Here is a 19,121-nt window from a genome sequence, read left to right on the forward strand (position 1 = left end):
TTTTGAATTATTAACCTGTTTTAGTAGTATTGATGGAATATCATACACTGTAAAGGGGTTGTGGTGAATTTGACAGTAACTTACAGGCAGCTAAATTTCAACTAAACTTTGGTTTAAAAGTACATTGCTGTAAAGAAACGTGTTATCAATTTGTAGTGGTCATAAAGTCAGTTGCTGTGCCTTTGCAACACAACTGGACCTCTAAGCATCATTTTAGTGACAGTGGGTAGATTGAGGATTAAATGCTTGTGGCACCAAATCATTTTAAAAATAATGAGACAAATCTACAAATCATGCAGTCCACTCGACTGGCAGATTGCCACCCAGGCAAATTCCAATTGAGGGCAAAGTCAAAGTATGTTTCAAATAGTCAAGAATGAAGACAAACAAAAATATCCTCTGGATTGTATCCCTGGGGGTAATACCTGTTCTCCTAATGCTCCCCATTGATTCTCACAGAATGCCTGTCCAAATCCCCTCATCTTTGTTGTCACTAACAGCACTAAACCTTTACAACGCTGTGATAAATTTCCTTCAAGCAGCTTGTAAAACTGACCATTGTAGGCTGTAGTGAGTTAACAGACCGCAGCAACATAGTCGACATTAAAGGAATTCAACATAAGTATTAGTCAGCAAAATGAGCTCCCTGACAAGCTGCAGTGACCCCCTTAGAAAAAGCCCTTCAGAGGTGAGAGGACACTTGAGTGACCCAGGCCCAACCAAAAAGCAAGGACAATAATTATTAATTGTAATCTAACCCCTTTCTCTGCCTACTCTTTAACCCCTATGAGCCATCACAAATAAAATAAAATAATTTCATTGGTCACATACACATATTTAGCAGATGTTATTGTGAGTGTAGCGAAATGCAGCGTGATGAATGTGTAACCTCTCTCTCTGCCTACAGTTTAACCCAGATGAGCCATCACCACAGCAATGTGATGAACGTGCCTGTTTGTTTCCTATTTAGCACAGTAAAAAAAGGATCAAGACCAGTTCTCTATCCCTTCCTTCTTTGCCTCCTCTACTTCCTCATTTCCTCCACCACCCCATGTTCTAGTGAAGGAGAGTGTGTGTAACAGGCAGCCAGTCATCGTGTCAACTGGGTTCTGCCCAGGAGGCCCTGGCTTCAGCAGCTTAGCCAATCAGAGCACAGGCAGTAGGCAGGGCTTAAACCAGTCCCCATCCCAGCTCTCCTGCTGCCTGTATCTGCATTCAAGTTAAAATTACTCCATGTAGTCTGACTTCCTGGGAACCAGGGAGAGAGTGTTGCGAGCCCCATACATGACCAATTTCTCTAGCTTTGTTTGGATTGAAACTGGGATCTTTTTTAAACCTCCTCGCCGGGGAGAGGGGACTACAGGGATTTCCCTTTTTATTTAGCTCTCTGTTTATTCTTTCACCACATCGGTGGACAGGATGATCGCAGCACAGCTTCTGGCCTACTACTTCACTGAATTGAAGGATGACAAAGTCAAAAAGGTGAGTGCCCTGTAGGAATGTGGCTACAGCAAGCAGAGCCGTTGTTACCTACCTTCCAAAAATAGGACAGCTTTGAGGCACAGAGCTCAGGGCCGTGTGACAACAAGTGACACAATTTGAAGCCCTGGGCTTATAGATTGTCTTAAAGGTGGTAGATTCACTCTCAGGCTTACATTACCCTGTCTTGTGATAGCATGCAGCAGCATCTACAGCGCCGGTCAGGCATCTTGTAACACTGCAATGCCCTTGAAACCAGGATGTAGCCTGCCCTGAGCAGTGGGCCCTGGGTTTTTCCATGTCTGTTGTGACTGAATGTGTAGGGTGTGTTTAGCTCTAACCTTGTGAGGGGGCAGTTCAGGAGCATCTACCAGATTTCAGCCTTCAAATGACATTGCGCCAACCCGCTTCCTGGAGGCCCTTGCTGTAATCATTTCGCTCTATCATTGTTGAGAGAGAAAGGATTGCAAACTTTGAGAATGCACATGTTGAAAATGCCCAATACCTCCTTTCCTGGCTGTTGCAGGACTACTAGCTAGGGTGTGTTAGTGGCAAATGTGCCTAAATAACAGCTAGCAAGAACATACTGTAGCTGGCAATCCTATATCCTTGTGATAAATGTAATCAAATCAAAATCAAATCAAATTTTATTAGTCACATGTGCCGAATACAACCTTACAGTGAAATGCTTACTTACGAGCCCCTAAACAACAATGCAGTTTTAAAAGTACAGATAATAGCGAGACTATATACCGGGTACCGGTACAGAGTCAATGTGCATAATATATACATGTAGGTATAGTTATTAAAGTGACTATGCATAGATGATAACAACAGAGAGTAGCAGCGGTGTAAAAGAGGGAGAAGGGGGGGGGGGCAATGTAAATAGTCTGGGTAGCCATTTGATTAGTTGTTCAGGAGTCTTATGGCTTGGGGGTAGAAGCTGTTTAGAAGCCTCTTGAACCTAGACTTGGCGCTCCGGTACCGCTTGCTGTGCGGTAGCAGAGAGAACAGTCTATGACTAGGGTGGCTGGAGTTTTTGACCATTTTTATGGGCCTTCCTCTGACACCGCCTGGTATAGAGGTCCTGGATGGCAGGAAGCTTGGCCCCAGTGATGTACTGGGCCATTCACACAACCCTCTGTAGTGCCTTGTGGTCAGAGGCCGAGCAGTTGCCATACCAGGCAGTGATGCAACTAGTCAAGATGCTCTCGATGGTGCAGCTGTAGAACTTTTTGAGGATCTGAGGACCCATGCCAAATCATTTTAGTCTCCTGAGGGGGAATCGGTTTTGTCGTGCCCTCTTCACAACTGTCTTGGTGTGCTCCTGAGGGGGAATCGGTTTTGTCGTGCCCTCTTCACAACTGTCTTGGTGTGCTTGGACCATGTTAGTTTGTTGGTGATGTGGACACCAACGAACTTGAAGCTCTCAACCTGCTCCACTGCAGCCCCATTGATGAGAATGGGGGTGTGCTCAGTCCTCTTTTTCCTGTAGTCCACAATCATCTCCTTTGTCTTGATCATGTTGAGGGACAGGTTGTTGTCCTGGCACCACACGGACAGGTCTCTGACCTCCTCTATATAGGCTGTCTCATCATTGATCAGGCCTACCACTGTTGTGTCATCGGCAAACTTAATGATGGTGTTGGAGTCATGCCTGGCCATGTAGTCATGAGTGAACAGGGAGTACAGGAGGGGACTGAGCACGCACCCCCTGAGGGGCCCCTGTGTTGAGGATCAGCATGGCGGATGTGTTGTTACCTACCCTTACCACCTGGGGGGCGGCCCGTCAGGAAGTCCAGGATCCAGTTGCAGAGGGAGGTGTTTAGTCCCAGGGTCCTTAGCTTATTGATGTGCTTTGAGGGCACGATGGTGTTGAACGCTGAGCTGTAGTCAATGAATAGCATTCTCACATAGGTGTTCCTTTTGTCCAGGTGGGAAAGGGCAGTGGAGAGTGCAATAGAGAGTGCATCATTTGTGGATCTGTTGGGGCGGTATGCATATTGGAGTGGGTCTAGGGTTTCTGGGATAATGGTGTTGATGTGAGCCATGACCAGCCTTTCAAAGCACTTCATGGCTACAGACGTGAGTGCTACGGGTCGGTAATCATTTAGGCAGGTTACCTTAGTGGTCTTGGGCACAGGCACTTGGACAGGGAGAGGTTGAAAATGTCAGTGAAGACACTTGCCAGTTGGTCAGCGCATGCTTGCAGTACACATCCTGGTAATCCGTCTGGCCCTGCGGCCTTTGAATGTTGACATGTTTAGAGGTCTTACTCACATCAGCTGCGGAGAGCGTGATCACACAGTCTTCCGGAACAGCTGGTGCTCTCATGCATGTTTCAGTGTTATTTGCCTTGAAGCAAGCATAGAAGTAGTTTAGCTCATCTGGTAGGCTAGTGTCACTGGGCAGCTCTTGGTTGTGCTTCCCTTTGTAGTCTGTAATGGTTTGCAAGCCCTGCCACATCCGACGTGTGTCAAAGCCGGTGTAGTACGATTCGATCTTAGTCCTGTATTGATGCTTCCGGGTTAGAGTCCCACTCCTTGAAAGCGGCAGCTCTAGCCTTTAGCTCAGTGCGGATGTTACCTGTAATCCATGGCTTCTGGTTGGGGTATGTACGTACGGTCACTGTGGGGACGACGTCATCGATGCACTTATTGATGAAGTCAATGACTGATGTGGTGTACTCCTCAATGTCATCGGAGAAATCCCAGAACATATTCCAGTCTGTGCTAGCAAAACAATCCTGTAGCTTAGCATCTGCTTCATCTGACCACTTTTTCTATTGATCTAGTCACTGGTGCTTCGTGCTTTAATTTTTGCTTGTAAGCAGGAATCAGGAAGATAGAATTATGGTCAAATTTGCCAAATAGAGGGCGAGGTAGAGCTTTGTATGCGTCTCTGTAGGTCGAGTAAAGGTGGTCTAGAGTTTTTTTCCCTCTGGTTGCACATTTAACATGCTGATAGAAATGAGGTAAAACGGATTTAAGTTTCCCTGCATTAAAGTCCCCTGCTACTACGAACGCCGCCTCTGGGTGAGCGTTTTCTTGTTTGCTTATGGCGGAATACAGCTCCTTCAATGCTGTCTTAGTGCCAGCCTCTCACTGTGGTGGTATGTAAACAGCTACGAAAAATACAGATGAAAACTCTCTAGGTAGATAGTGTTGTCTACAGCTTATCATGAGATACTCTACCTCAGGTGAGTAATAGCTCGAGACTTCCTTAGATATCGTGCACCAGCTGTTATTTACAATAATATAGTCTGCCGCCCCTTGTCTTTCCAGACGCCGCTGTTCTATCCTGCCGGTACAGCGTATAACCAGCCAGCGTATAACGTCGGTCATTGATTTTATTCTCCAAAGATTGCACGTTTGCTAGCAGAATGGAAGGAAGAGGGGGTTTATTCGATCGCCTATGAATTCTCAGAAGGCAGTCCACCCTCTGGCCCCTTTTTCTCTGCCTCCTCTTCACACAAATCTCAATGATCTAGGCCTGTTCCCGAGAAAGCAGCATATGGTTCAAGTCGGGCTCGTCAGACTCGTTAAAGGATTAAAAGGATTCTGCTAGTCCGTGGTGAGTAATCGCAGTCCTGATGTTCAGAAGTTATTTTTGGTCATAAGAGACGGTAGCAGCAACATTATGTACAAAATAAGTAAAAAAATAAGTTATGAATGAACAAAAAAACACAATCGATTGGGGACACGTAAAACGTCTGCCTTCTTCTCCTGCGCCATTTTATAATGTCATTAGATTAAAGCCAGCAAGTATTAGGAAGTATCAAACATCTTTAGGTTTCTCTGGCAAAGCCATGTTAACCTCTCTAGGGTCGGCGGGACGAAATCGTCCCACCTACGTAACAGCCAGTGGAATCCTGTGGCGCGTTATTCAAATACCTTAGAAATGCTATTACTTCAATTTCTCAAACATATGACTATTTTACACCATTTTAAAGACAAGACTCTCGTTAATCTAACCACACTGTCCGATTTCAAAAAGGCTTTACAATGAAAGCAAAACATTAGATTATGTCAGCAGAGTACCCAGCCAGAAATAATCAGACACCCATTTTTCAAGCTAGCATATAATGTCACAAAAACCCAGAAGACAGGTAAATGCAGCACTAACCTTTGATGATCTTCATCAGATGACACACCTAGGACATTATGTTATACAATACATGCATGTTTTGTTCAATCAAGTTCATATTTATATCAAAAACCTGCTTTTTACATTAGCATGTGACGTTCAGAACTAGCATACCCCCCGCAAACTTCCGGTGAATTTAAAAATTACTAAATTACTCACGATAAACGTTCACAAAAAGCATAACAATTATTTTAAGAATTATAGATACAGAACTCCTCTATGCTCTCGATATGTCCGATTTTAAAATAGCTTTTCGGTGAAAGCACATTTTGCAATATTCTAAGTAGATAGCCCGGCATCACAGGGCTAGTTATTTAGACACCCAGCAAGTTTAGCACTCACCAAAGTCAGATTTACTATAAGAAAAATATTATTACCTTTGGTGTTCTTCGTCAGAATGCACTCCCAGGACTTCTACTTCAATAACAAATGTTGGTTTGGTCCCAAATAATCCATAGTTATATCCAAACAGCGGCGTTTTGTTCGTGCGTTCAAGACACTATCCGAAAGGGTAAAGAAGGGTGACGAGCACGACGCATTTTGTGACAAGAAAATTCTAAATATTCCATTACCGTACTTCGAAGCATGTCAACCGCTGTTTAAAATCAATTTTTATGCAATTTTTCTCATAAAAAAGCGATAATATTCCGACCGGGAATCTGCGTTTAGGTAAAAAGACGAAAGAAAATAAAGCATGGAGTCGACTCGTGCACGCGCCTAAGCCCATTGTCCTCTGATCGGCCACTTGCCAAAAGCGCAAATGTGTTTCAGCCTGGGGCTGCCTCGATATCATTCAGCTTTTTTCCCGGGCTCTGAGAGCCTATGGGAGCCGTAGGAAGTGTCACGTTACAGCAAAGATCCTCAGTCTTCAATAAACAGAGACAAGAAGAACAAGATCTTGTCAGAGAGGGCACTTCCTGTAAGGAATCTTCTCAGGTTTTTGCCTGCCATATGAGTTCTGTTATACTCACAGACACCATTCAAACAGTTTTAGAAACTTTAGGGTGTTTTCTAAAATATTATTACCTTTGCTGTTCTTCGTCAGAATGCACTCCCAGGACTTCTACTTCAACAACAAATGTTGTTTTGGTTCCAAATAAACCATAGTTATATCCAAATACCTCCGTTTTGTACGTGCATTCAGGTCAGTATCCGAAGGGTAACGCGCGAGCGCATTTCGTGACAAAAAAATTCAAGCTATTCCATTACCGTACTTAGAAGCATCTCAAACGCTGTTTAAAATCAATTTTTATGCTATTTTTCTCGTAAAATAGCAATAATTTTCCAACCGGGCAACGTTGTATTCATTCAAAGAGAGAAAGAAAAACATGGCGAGTTCTCCTGCACGTGCGCATCTCCAGTCTCACTGTCCCCAGGCTGACCACTTACAAACTCTGCTCCTATACTTTGCCCAGAGACAGCAGACACCCTATTCCACTTTCTGGCGGCTTTAGAGAGCCAATGGAAGCCTTAGATGCCTTACAGATGCTGTAATTTCGATAGAGATGTAACAGAAGGACAACAAATTGTCAGACCGGGCACTTCCTGCATAGACTCTTCTCAGGTTTTGGCCTGCCATATGAGTTCTATTATACTCACAGACACCATTCAAACAGTTTTAGAAACTTTTTCTATCTAAATATAATAATTATATGCATATTCTAGTTTCTGGGCAGGAGTAGTAACCAGATTAAATCGGGTATGTTTTATATCTGGCCGTGAAAATACTGCACCCTATCCCAAAGAAGTTAATTAACTAGGAAGTCGGGGCAGCTGGGAAAATGTTGATTTAGAAAGCAAAATATTTCAGAATATAACTCTTCAGATATTTTAATATCTGATCGATTAGTCATTCTCATTAAATTTACTACCTGGTGATGTCATCAAAACAGGCTGAAATTTCAGGTTTTGACTGCACTGGGCCATTAACAGGCTCTTATTTAGCTCTTTATAAATAGTACACTGTTCTGAAAACTATTCCTGAGATATTTACCTATTAGAAACAATTTGAATATCAAACTCACAAAAATTATAATTACACAATTACACACACTTACCATAACATGTGCTAATTGTGATGGTAATTGTGATAGTAGCCATTTTGAAGAATCAGAAATAAAAAAATATCAAGGTAACACCCCCACACGTGATATCATTGAAAAGCCCAGAATGTCCTCTCAAAGATACAACGGGACCTAACACAATGCCATGTATGGACTTATAGACCAAAAACGAATGTCCATTAGAGAGGACAAAAATTAATTGCTTGTCCTCAGCAACTCTGCCTTCATTCCCCTGGACAGATGTGGAAAGACTTTAGAGAGAACAGCTCACTCTCCCAAGATTAAGGCTTAGAGGGGTGGCCTTCATCGTGATTGTAATGAGTCCTAGGTGTAGCTGGTGTAGAGAGTCAGGCGCAGGACTGCAGATATGAATAGTCAAAGTACTTTTACTCAAAATGTCAAATATACAAAGTAACAAATACATGCACACCATGACAGACCGAAAATACAACAAACAATCACTCACAAAAAAACATGGGGGAACAGAGGGTTAAATAATGGAGCACTAATTGTGGGATTGAAATCAGGTGTGTAAAGCAAAGACAAAACAAATGGAAAATGAAAAGTGGATCGGCGGTGGCTAGAAGGCCGGTGACGTCGACCGCCGAACGCCGCCCGAACAAGGAGAGGGACCGACTTCGGTGGAAGTCGTGACAGTGATACTGGATCCATTATGTCATAGGACAGCTGAATCACTACTAGTAGATGTTTTGCAACTGTTAGTGTCTTTTGAGAGCTCATTGTGTTCCCTCTTAAGGAGAAAGTAGATCATATCATCTTAATGTTATGAATTATGAATGAATTACTCCCTGGATTAATCTGAAGAAACTGGTTGTAAATGATCAAAGATGATGATGTGTTGGTGTCTTTCAGATCGATAAGTACCTGTACGCCATGCGTTTCTCCGACGAGACGCTGATGGACATCATGAAGCGATTCAGGAGGGAACTGGGGAATGGGCTGGGTCGGGACACTAACCACACAGCAACTGTCAAGATGCTGCCCACCTTCGTCAGGTCCATTCCTGATGGGTCAGGTGAGCATGGACACTCCAACCAGATACTCAGAGGAAGAAGAGTTGTGGGAAATCTGTGCCTGGTTCTTTCTTTTTTAAGGACAATATGTAATTACATGTTAAAGATTTGTACAGTTACAAATCCAGGTGTGAGTCAGAAACAAAAAAATGAATCACTACACAGTTGATAATTATATTAATTGAAATGGTAACCCTTTGCACATGAACGCTCACTTATTTGGGAATAACTGCAATCAATATATATTTACACTCAGTGTGTCGTCGTGATCTCTGTTGGAATCCTCCATTCATCCAAGCGTCTCTCTCTCTGCTTCCCTAAAGATCAAAGTCTTTCATGGTTAGAATGGGTACTTCAGAGTACCATTCAGAAATGTTCTCATACCATAGATGTTTCGACGGTTGTCGGTCTTCGTATCCCAGGTTGACATAATTTATAGCTGCAAACTAGTAATTAGTATCTAAGATTTCCTCATATTCTGTAGAGATCGATAGTCTCAGAGTTTAACCATTTCCAGCCGTGTAGCCAATGCTCCATGTGGTATGGTTAGGAATTCAATAACTATTCGCAATCACAGCTCACGCTGTGGGTTTTCTTAATCTAAACTCAAACCTGTGCCTGCGTTTTTCTGGATTTTTTTGTTGTTATTCTGTCTCTCACTGTTCAAATAAACCTACCATTAAAATTATAGACTGATAATTTCTTTGTCAGTGGGCAAAGGTACAAAATCAGCAGGGGATCAAATACTTTTTTCCCTCAATGTATGTGTTCTTCAATTCTAAGTTTGATTTGAAGGAGCAATGTGAACTAGAGCAATCAAAGTGTCCGCCAAAGTGCTGGTTAAAAATGTGTGCAATTCCTAACAAGCAAGCAGGGGAGGAAGTCTAGTGGGTTTGACTACCTCTCGACATACTATTGCTATGCTACACTGAAGTTTCTGACTTTCTCCCATCAGGAGACCAATTTGGCAGAGAGTGAATAATAGCAGATACAGTGTTGTTGTCAGGCAATAGCAGTAGGGCAAAATGATGTTGTTAATCCGTCTGCACTCAGTGTTTTAGTAAAATAAGCATATTATCAGACCATCACTTTGAAGTGCAGTACCAGTCAAAAGTTTGGACACACCTACTCATTCAAGGGTTTTTCTTTATTTGTACTGTTTTGTACATTGTGGATTAATAGTGAAGATGTCAAAACTATGAAATAACACATGGAATCATGTAGGAACCAAAAAAGTGTTAAACAAAGGTTTTTATATATCATTTAGATTCTTCAAAGTAGCAGCCCTTTGCCTTGATGACAGCTTTGTACACTCTTGGCATTCTCTCAACCAGCTTCACCTGGAATGATTTTCCAACAGTCTTGAAGGAGTTCCCACATATGCTGAGCCCTTGTTGGCTGATTTTCCTTCACTCTGCGGTCCAACTCATCCCAAACCATCTCAATTGAATTGAGGTCAGATGATTGTGGGGGCTAGGTAATCTGATGCAGCTCTTATCACTCTCCTTCTTGGTTAAATAGCCCTTACACAGCCTGGAGGTGTGTTGGGTCATTGTCCTGTTGAAAACAAATGATAGTCCCCCTAAGCGCAAACCAGAGTATCGCTGCAGAATGCTGTGGTAGCCATGCTGGTTAAGTGTGCCTTGAATTCTAAATAAATCCATGACAGTGTCACTAACAAAGCACCATCACACCTCCTCCTCCATGCTTCGCGGTGGGAACCACACATGCAGAGATCATCTGTTCACCGTTTCTGTGTCTCACAAAGACACGGCGATTGGAACCAAACATCTCAAATTTGGACTCATCAGACCAAATGACAGATTTCCACCAGTCTAATGTCCATTGCTCGTGTTTCTTGGCCCAAGCAAGTCTCTTCTTCTTATTGGTGTCTTTTAGTAGTGGTTTCTTTGCAGCAATTAGACCATGAAGGCCTGATTCATGCAGTCTCCTCTGAACAGTTGATGTTCAGATGTTCTGTTACTTGAACTCTGTGAAGCATTTATTTGGGCTGCAATCTGAGGTGCAGTTAATTCTAATGAACTTATCCTCTGCAGTAGAGGTAACTCTGGGTCCTCCTTTCCTGTGGCGGTCCTCATGAGAGCCAGTTTCATCATAGCGCTTGATTGTTTTTGCGATTGCACTTGAAGAAACGTTCAAAGTTCTTGAACATTTCTGGACTGACTGACCTTCATGTCTTAAAGGATGGACTGTCATTTCTCTTTACTTATTTGAGCTGTTCTTGCCATAATATGGACTTGGTCTTTTTCCAAATAGGGCTATCTTCTGTTTACCACCCCTACGTTGTCACAACACAACAGATTTGCTCAAACGCATTAAGGAAAGAAATTCCACAAATTAACTTTTAACAAGGCACACCTGTTAATTGAAATGCATTCCAGGTGACTACCTCATGAAGCTGGTTGAGAGAATTCCCAGAGTGTGCAAAGCTGTTATCAAGGCAAAGGGTGGCAACTTTGAAGAATCTCAAATATAAAATATTTTTAACATGTAGAAAATTGTAAAAATAAAGAAAAACCTTGGAATGATTAGGTGTGTCCAAACTTTTTACTGGTACTGTAAATCAGATCAAAAGTGAAATAAATCCCACTGTGAGTGTGTTAGCTAGTGAATGACGTAAGAGATTATATGGAGTAGGCCTTTAGGGTTCATCGTTTGTATTCCCTCTTGTTTTTTAAAAAACTTTTCAGTTCCTTTGGTTTACAAAAAATAGATTGTCACGCCCATAAAACTACTACTGCTTTAATTGCGACATGTTCTCAAGATAGTGTGAAACTGTCTTTAATTCCCGGGAAGAGTGGATTTTTGGCAGGAGCCAGGAGCTTTTGACAAAATGACATCTGATATACTATTGCATGGCAATGCCAACAGTAGTCAGCCCAGACATGACAATCATTGGGCAACACAAAGATTTGAGTCACTGAGTACAGTTGCATGCACACAATATTGCGATTATTGTGGATAGTCAGATTAATATAATAGTTTGATTAAAATGTTTACATGCTTTACAAGAAGAACGATTTCCCTAATAATCCTGTTTACATGGACACATCTGAAATCAGGCTACCTAGTTTAAGTTTTAATGTTACATGCACAAGTACAGTGAAATGCCTTTCTAGCAAACTCAAAACCCAACAATGCAATAATCAATAACAATGTAATACTAGTGTCACGTATGTCGTAGTGTGTAGACCAAAACGCAGCGGGAAAATGTATACTCATCTTCTTTTTATTAGTGAAGGAAAAACAAACAACGTATACAAAAACAAACGAACTAGACAGTCTCGTCAGGCACACAGCAAAACAAGAAACAATCTCCCACAAAATCCCATGACAAACACATTCCTATTTATAGGACCTTCAATCAGAGGCAACGATAGACAGCTGCCTCCAACTGAAGGCCCCAGCACCAATTAGCTAAACATAGAAATACAAACGACTAGACTGAACATAGAAATAAATTAACATAGAACAATAACCAAAACCCTGGACTAATAAATCAAATACCCCTCTACATACACAACCACCCCGAACCATATAAACCATATAAACCAAATACCCCCTCTACATGGAACACATGAACACATACACAAACACACCCTGAACCACATCCTGACCAAACTATAAGAACAAATAACCCCTTTACTGGTCAGGACGTGACAACTAGAAAAAAACACAAGAAATAAGAAGAAATATGAAGAACACAATAAGTAAGTAAGCATACTATATACAGGGTAAGTTCCAATACCATATTTACAATGTGCAGGATACTGGAGGGATGGAGATAGATGCAGTATGTATAGGGATAAGGTTACTATGCAACAGGATATAAGATAAACAGAGTAGTAGCAGCTTGTATGTGAGTGGGTGTTGTGATAGAAAAATTACATATTTACCTGATTTGTTTAATATTAAAAGATAGATATTTGTTTGACAGTTTCTGATTATTGTTGCTTGGTTTTATAGTTAGGTAACACCAGTGAATTTGAGCAGGAAGTTAATGTATTCTAAAATTGTAATCTGTTTTGATTACGTGGAACAGTGTCCAGTAATTAAAGTAGATTGAAATAAGTATTGACTATTAAGCTGATAAAAGAGGACCAACTTTTTGAAGGTTCTACATTTGTTAAACAACAGGTTTATATTTTTACTAAATTAAGGCAACAGGTTGCAATGTTTACATTGCCGGAAATGGGTTATGGGTTTGTTTATTTTAGACGGTGTCGATTCCACATAATGAAACACTGTATTAGAGCTCCCGAGTGGCGTAGCATCCTAAAGCACTGCATTTCAGTGCAAGAGGCATTGGCGAAAATCTGATATCAACTTTCGAGGGGACAATTACATTACATTTTCTCAAGAGCAATTCCTGAGGGGGACACCAAAACTAGTGCCGTAAAACATAGCCTACATTGTAATATGGTAAATGTATATTGAGGAACCAAAGAAATAAGGTGTTTGCCGTACTCCTAACTACCGGTACCAAAAACTACACAACTAATCACAACAGCAATACCATTGCTTTTAACAAATCTTAGTTCAGTCACCAGTTTAAGTTGAGAGTGGGGGTATCCATGGCATTTTCCAATTATGTTCCTATTTTACAAGTCAAAAAAATGGAGAACCTTTCATAATGTTGCCAAACAAAGACTCAACAAACTTACCTGAGACTCCATGTCTCAGCCAGTCTGTCCCTGCATATCTGTCCCCAACTCTGCTGTCTGTGTGCCATCTGTTGCCTGCTCTGCCTAATGACATCATTGTGAAACATTTCCATTAGAATTTCATTTCTTTCTTATGAACATTTTATCAACTAGTCTTTGAGATATTAGGCTACTAGGGTTCTTACTATGCGTTTTGGTGTACTGAAAAATACTCAGATGTCCGTCTTTTATTTTTCTGCCATTTTTCTACCTGGCTGGCTGGCTACACACACACACACTCAGTGTGTAGGTTATTTACAGTAGGAGATGGGCTTCTATCATCTTCAATCATTCTATTTGGGCTTCGATCTAAAAGGTAGCTAGCAAATGTGAAACGGATTAAAATGACGAGTTGACAGCTGTATGAGTTCACCATTTACACAACATATGCTGCAACCTTTTGTAATTTTAATAGTTTGTTTCATATTGGCTGGCTTCCAACAATAGCTGAATTTGCAAAGCTAGTGAGCACCAATTCAGTTTCAGTGGTGTTTGCTATAATCTTTGCTACCCGGGTTAAATAAAGGTGAAATAAAATAAATAAATAAAAGTTCACTTGCGACAATTTAGCTTTTGCAACGAGACCATTAAATATATTTAAGACAATGGTAGAAGAGAGTGTAGTTCTGTTCAGTTTGGATTTCAGTTTATCGCTAACCTTATCACAGGGACTTTGAAGCACTAACTTACATCATCTGCATGCTGATTCCATCTTTGACGACGCCACATAACTGGAATAGGTACTAGCTAGCTTAATAGTTAATATTTGCGCGCTAGCTCTGCAAATTCAGCTAGTGTGTGTGCGCGATTGACTGGATTAACCTCACGTCAGTTACGTGCATTGAGTGCCTTTCAGACAGTAGATACGACCTCTCTGTTACCTAGCAAGCTAAGGAACTGGCAGTGGATCAAACCATTGTGAGGCAAAGGGTGGGGGGGTTGCAATCTTTTGAAACTTAAAAACGCGCTATTAAGTGTCTATAATCAGCACAATTGCTTTCATTGCGTATTATTAATATTATTTAAATTACATAGTTATGTTTCAGTGATATATTGGGGGGACAAATCATATTTTTCCCAGGATGGGGGGGTCGTGTCCCCCCCGTCCCCCCCGGGATTTCCGCCCCTGGCAAGAGGGGTCACTATAGTCCCTGGTTCGAATCCAGACTGTATCACATCCGGCCGTGATTGAAAGTCCCATAGGGCGGCTCACAATGGACCAGCGTTGACGAGGTTTGGCCCGGTAGGCCGTCATTATAAATAAGAATTTGTTCTTAACTGACTTGCCTAGTTAAAGAAAGGTTAACAGGAACAATCTAAGGTGACAATATAGTAACAATATCATGATAATTTGACATGGTGATTAAAAAGAGAGACCAGTCATATAATACAATATGGGAGTGAATTGTTAGACTCAGTGGAGAGATACATGTTGCCATGTCTAAGGGTAGCACAAGCTAAATTTAAGCGCACATAAACGTTGGGGTACATTAAAATGAATGATTATCATGATCATGATTTGTTTGTAGTTAAAACCTTTGGGTTGCTGATTATGATATTATTATACTGAATGCTAAAGAAATGTACATTTCTCTTCCAGGAGAATGGGGATAGTCATTTTCTCTCTCTTTGAAATGTTTCCTGAGGCTATGGTCTTGGAAGAGGGGTTAGTGAAATTCAGCAATTTTATAGGTAAAACGGTATCTGGATTCGGTGGTAAAGAGGAGTTACCAAATTAAATAAGGCCTGCCCATTTTTGTTGGATTTTACTAATGTTCTCAGTTTTAATTGACCACGTGAATTATTCTGATAGTAAATGTACTGAGGAAACTTACTGTAAACCTGGGATACAAAATGTATGAAATATTTTACTGTTTTTTATTAATTTGTCTAACATAAACTCAACAAAAAAAGAAACGTCCCTTTTTCAGGACCCTGTCTTTCAAAGATAAATCGAAATAACTTCACAGATCTTAATTGTAAAGGGTTTAAACACTGTTTCCCATGCTTGTTCAATGAACCATAAACAATTAACAAACATGCACCTGTGGAACGATTGTTAACCTAGTATCCCACCTCGACAACGCTAGTGTCCCACCTCGACAACAGCCAGTGAAATTGCAGGGTGCCAAATTCAAACAACAGGAATCCCATAATTAAAATTCCTCAAACATACAAGTATTATACACCATTTTAAAGATAAACTTCTTGTTAATCCAACCACAGTGTCCGATTTCAAAAAGGCTTTACAGCGAAAGCACACCATGCGCGTTATGTTCAGTAATGTATTGTCTCAAATAACATCTGGTGAAATTGCAGAGCCAAATCAAATTACAGAAATACTCATCATAAACATTGATGAAAGATACAAGTGCTAAACAAAGGATTAAAGATAAACGTCTTGTTAATCCAGCCGCTGTGTCAGATTTTAAAAAGGCATTACGGCGAAAGCACACCATGCGATTATGTTAGGACAGCGCCTAGCCACAAAACACCATACATACATTTTCCAGCCAAGGAGAGGACTCACAAAAGTCAGAAATAGCGATTAAATTAATCGCTTACCTTTGATGATCTTCATCTGGTGGCACTCCCAGGACTCCATGTTACACAATACATGTTTGTTTTGTTCGATAATGTCTTCCTTTATGTCCAAAAACCTCTGTTTTGTTGGTGCGTTTAGTTCAGTAATCCAAAGGCACAAATCGAGCTCTCAACATCCAGACGAAAAGTAAAAAAAGTACAATAAAAGTTCGTAGAAACATATCAAACGATGTTTAAAATCAATCCTCAGGTTGTTTTTGTCATAAATAATCAATAATATTTCAACCGGACAAAAGCTTCGTCAATAGAAAAGGAGAAACAAGAAAGGTGCGCTACCGATCACGCGCTGGACTCATGTCTGAAAATGTCCACTGTCCACTCATTGAAAGTGCTGTATCTCCCTAATTTTTCAGAGTAAAAGCCTGAAACAATGCCCAAAGACTGGCCACATGTAGAAGAAGCCATAGAGATCGTGAACTGGGTCCTAAGTCTTTGTATGGTGGATAGGCTTTCAATGGAAAAACAGCCTTTCAAAATAATAGTACTTCCTGGATGGATTTTCCTCAGGTTTTCGCCTGCCATATCAGTTCTGTTATGCTCACAGACATTATTTTAACCTCTATGGGCTAGGTGGGACGCTTGCGTCCCACCTACTCAACAGCCAGTGTAATCCCGTGGCGCGATATTCAAATACCTTAGAAATGCTATTACTTCAATTTCTCAAACATGTGACTATTTTACACCATTTTAAAGACAAGACTCTCGTTAATCTAACCACACTGTACAATTTCAAAAAGGCTTTACAACGAAAGCAAAACATTAGATTATGTCAGCAGAGTACCCAGCCAGAAATAATCAGACACCCATTTTTCAAGCTAGCATATAATGTCACATAAACCCAAACCACAGCTAAATGCAGCACTAACCTTTGATGATCTTCATCAGATGACAATCCTAGGACATTATGTTATACAATACATGCATGTTTTGTTCAATCAAGTTCATATTTATATCAAAAAACAGCTTTTTACATTAGCATGTGACTAGCATGTGACTAGCATTCCCACCGAACACTTCCGGTGAATTTACTAAATTACTCACGATAAACGTTCACAAAAAACATAACAATTATTTTAAGAATTGTAGATACAGAACTCCTTTATGCACTCGCTATGTCCGATTTTAAAATAGCTTTTCGGTGAAAGCACATTTTGCAATATTCTGAGTAGATAGCCCGGCCATCAAGGCTAGCTATTTTGACACCCACCAAGTGTGGTACTCACCAAACTCCGATTTACTATTACAAAAGTTTGATTACCTTTGCTGTTCTTCGTCAGAATGCACTCCCAGGACTTCTACTTCAATAACAAATGTTGGTTTGGTTCCAAATAATCCATAGTTATATCCAAATAGCGGCGTTTTGTTTGTGCGTTCAAGACACTATCCGAAAGGGTAAAGAAGGGTGACGCGCCCGACGCGTTTCGTGACAAAAAAATTCAAAATATTCCATTACCGTACTTCGAAGCATGTCAAACGCTGTTTAAAATCAATTTTTATGCGAGTTTTCTCGTAAAAAAGCGATAATATTCCGACCGGGAGTCGTTGTTTTCGTTCAAAGAGAGAGAAAGTAAACATGGTGTCGGCTCGTGCACGCGCCTCCAGTCTCATTGTCCTCAGATCGACCACTATCCAAATGCGCTAATGTTTTTCAGCCAGGGCCTGCAAAGCCACCATTCATCGTTCTGGCGCCTTCTGAGAGCCTATGGGAGCGTTAGAAAATGTCGTGTTATGCCAGAGATCCCCTGTTTTGGTTAGAGATGACGTGCCTTAGGCATGCTGCAAGGAGACATGAGGACTGCAGATGTGGCCAGGGCAATAAATTGAAATATCCGTACTGTGAGAGGCCTAAGACAGCGCTACAGGGAGACAGGATGGACAGCTGATTATCCTCGCAGTGAAAGACCACCTGTAACAACACCTGCACAGGATTGGTGCATCCGAACATCACACCTGCAGGACAGGTACAGGACAACAACTGCCCGAGTTACACCAGGAATGCACAATCCCTCCATCAGTGCTCAGACTGTCCGCAATAGGCTGAGAGAGGCTGGACTGAGGTCTTGTAGGCCTGTTGTAAGGCAGGTCCTCACCAGACATCACTGGCAACAACGTCGCTTATGGACACAAACCCACCGTTGCTGGACCAGACAGGACTGACAAAAAGTGCTCTTCACTGATGAGTCACGGTTTTGTCTCACCAGGGGTGATGGTCGGATTCGCGTTTATCGTCAAAGGAATGAGCGTTACACCATGGCCTGTACTCTGGAGCGGGATCGATTTGGAGGTGGAGGGTTTGTCATGGTCTGGGGCGGTGTGTCACAGCATCATCATACTGAGTTTGTTGTCATTGCAGGCAATCTCAACACTGTGCGTTACAGGGAAGACATCCTCCTCCCTCATGTGGTACCCTTCCAACAGGCTCATCCTGACATGACCCTCCAGCATGACAATGCCACCAGCAATAGTGCTTGTTCTGAGTGTGATTTCCTGCAAGACAGGAATGTCAGTGTTCTGTCATTGCCAGCGAAGAACCCGGATCTCAAACCCATTGAGCACGTCTGGGACCTGTTGGATTGGAAGGTGAAGGCTAGGGCCATTCCCCCCAGAAATGTCCGGGAACTTGCAGGTGCCTTGGTGGAAGAGTGGGTTAATAACATCTCACAGCAAGAACTGGCAAATCTGGTGCAGTCCATGAGGAGGAGAGGCACTGCAAAACTTAATGCAGCTGCTGGACACACCAGTTTCTGACTGTTACTTTTGATTTTGACCCCTCATTTGTTCAGGGACACATTATTCCATTAGTCACATGTTTGTGGAACTTGTTCAGTTTATGTCTCAGTTGTTGAATCCTGTTATGTTAAGTTTGCTAAAAATAAATGCACTTGACAGTGAGAGGACGTTTCTTTTTTTTCTGAGTTTAGTAAGAAACACTAATTTGAAGGGTTTGAATGACATCTGACCTCAATCCTGACTTTCTAGTGTGATTTTTATCACCCTCGCTGGAAAGCTGAGAGACATTGGATGATGATTTGAAGGTAATTTGTAATGCTGTTAATTACGGAGATGTTTTA

At 41.4% G+C, this 19,121-nt stretch overlaps 1 protein-coding gene across 1 annotated transcript in view; it reads left to right on the forward strand.

Annotated features, from left to right (window-relative positions):
• Positions 1 to 1,189: 1,189 nt before the first annotated feature.
• hk1 (hexokinase 1) overlaps positions 1,190 to 19,121 on the forward strand; it is a 35,935-nt gene continuing 18,003 nt past the window's right edge. Inside the window, exons 1-2 of the mRNA XM_014213546.2 lie at positions 1,190 to 1,482; positions 8,562 to 8,724. Coding sequence (XP_014069021.1) covers positions 1,420 to 1,482; positions 8,562 to 8,724 — 226 coding nt within the window. The 5' untranslated portion in view covers positions 1,190 to 1,419. The remainder of the gene's footprint in view (positions 1,483 to 8,561; positions 8,725 to 19,121) is intronic.

Source organism: Salmo salar, chromosome ssa01, assembly GCF_905237065.1.
Source record: "Salmo salar chromosome ssa01, Ssal_v3.1, whole genome shotgun sequence".
Lineage (NCBI taxonomy): Eukaryota > Metazoa > Chordata > Actinopteri > Salmoniformes > Salmonidae > Salmo > Salmo salar.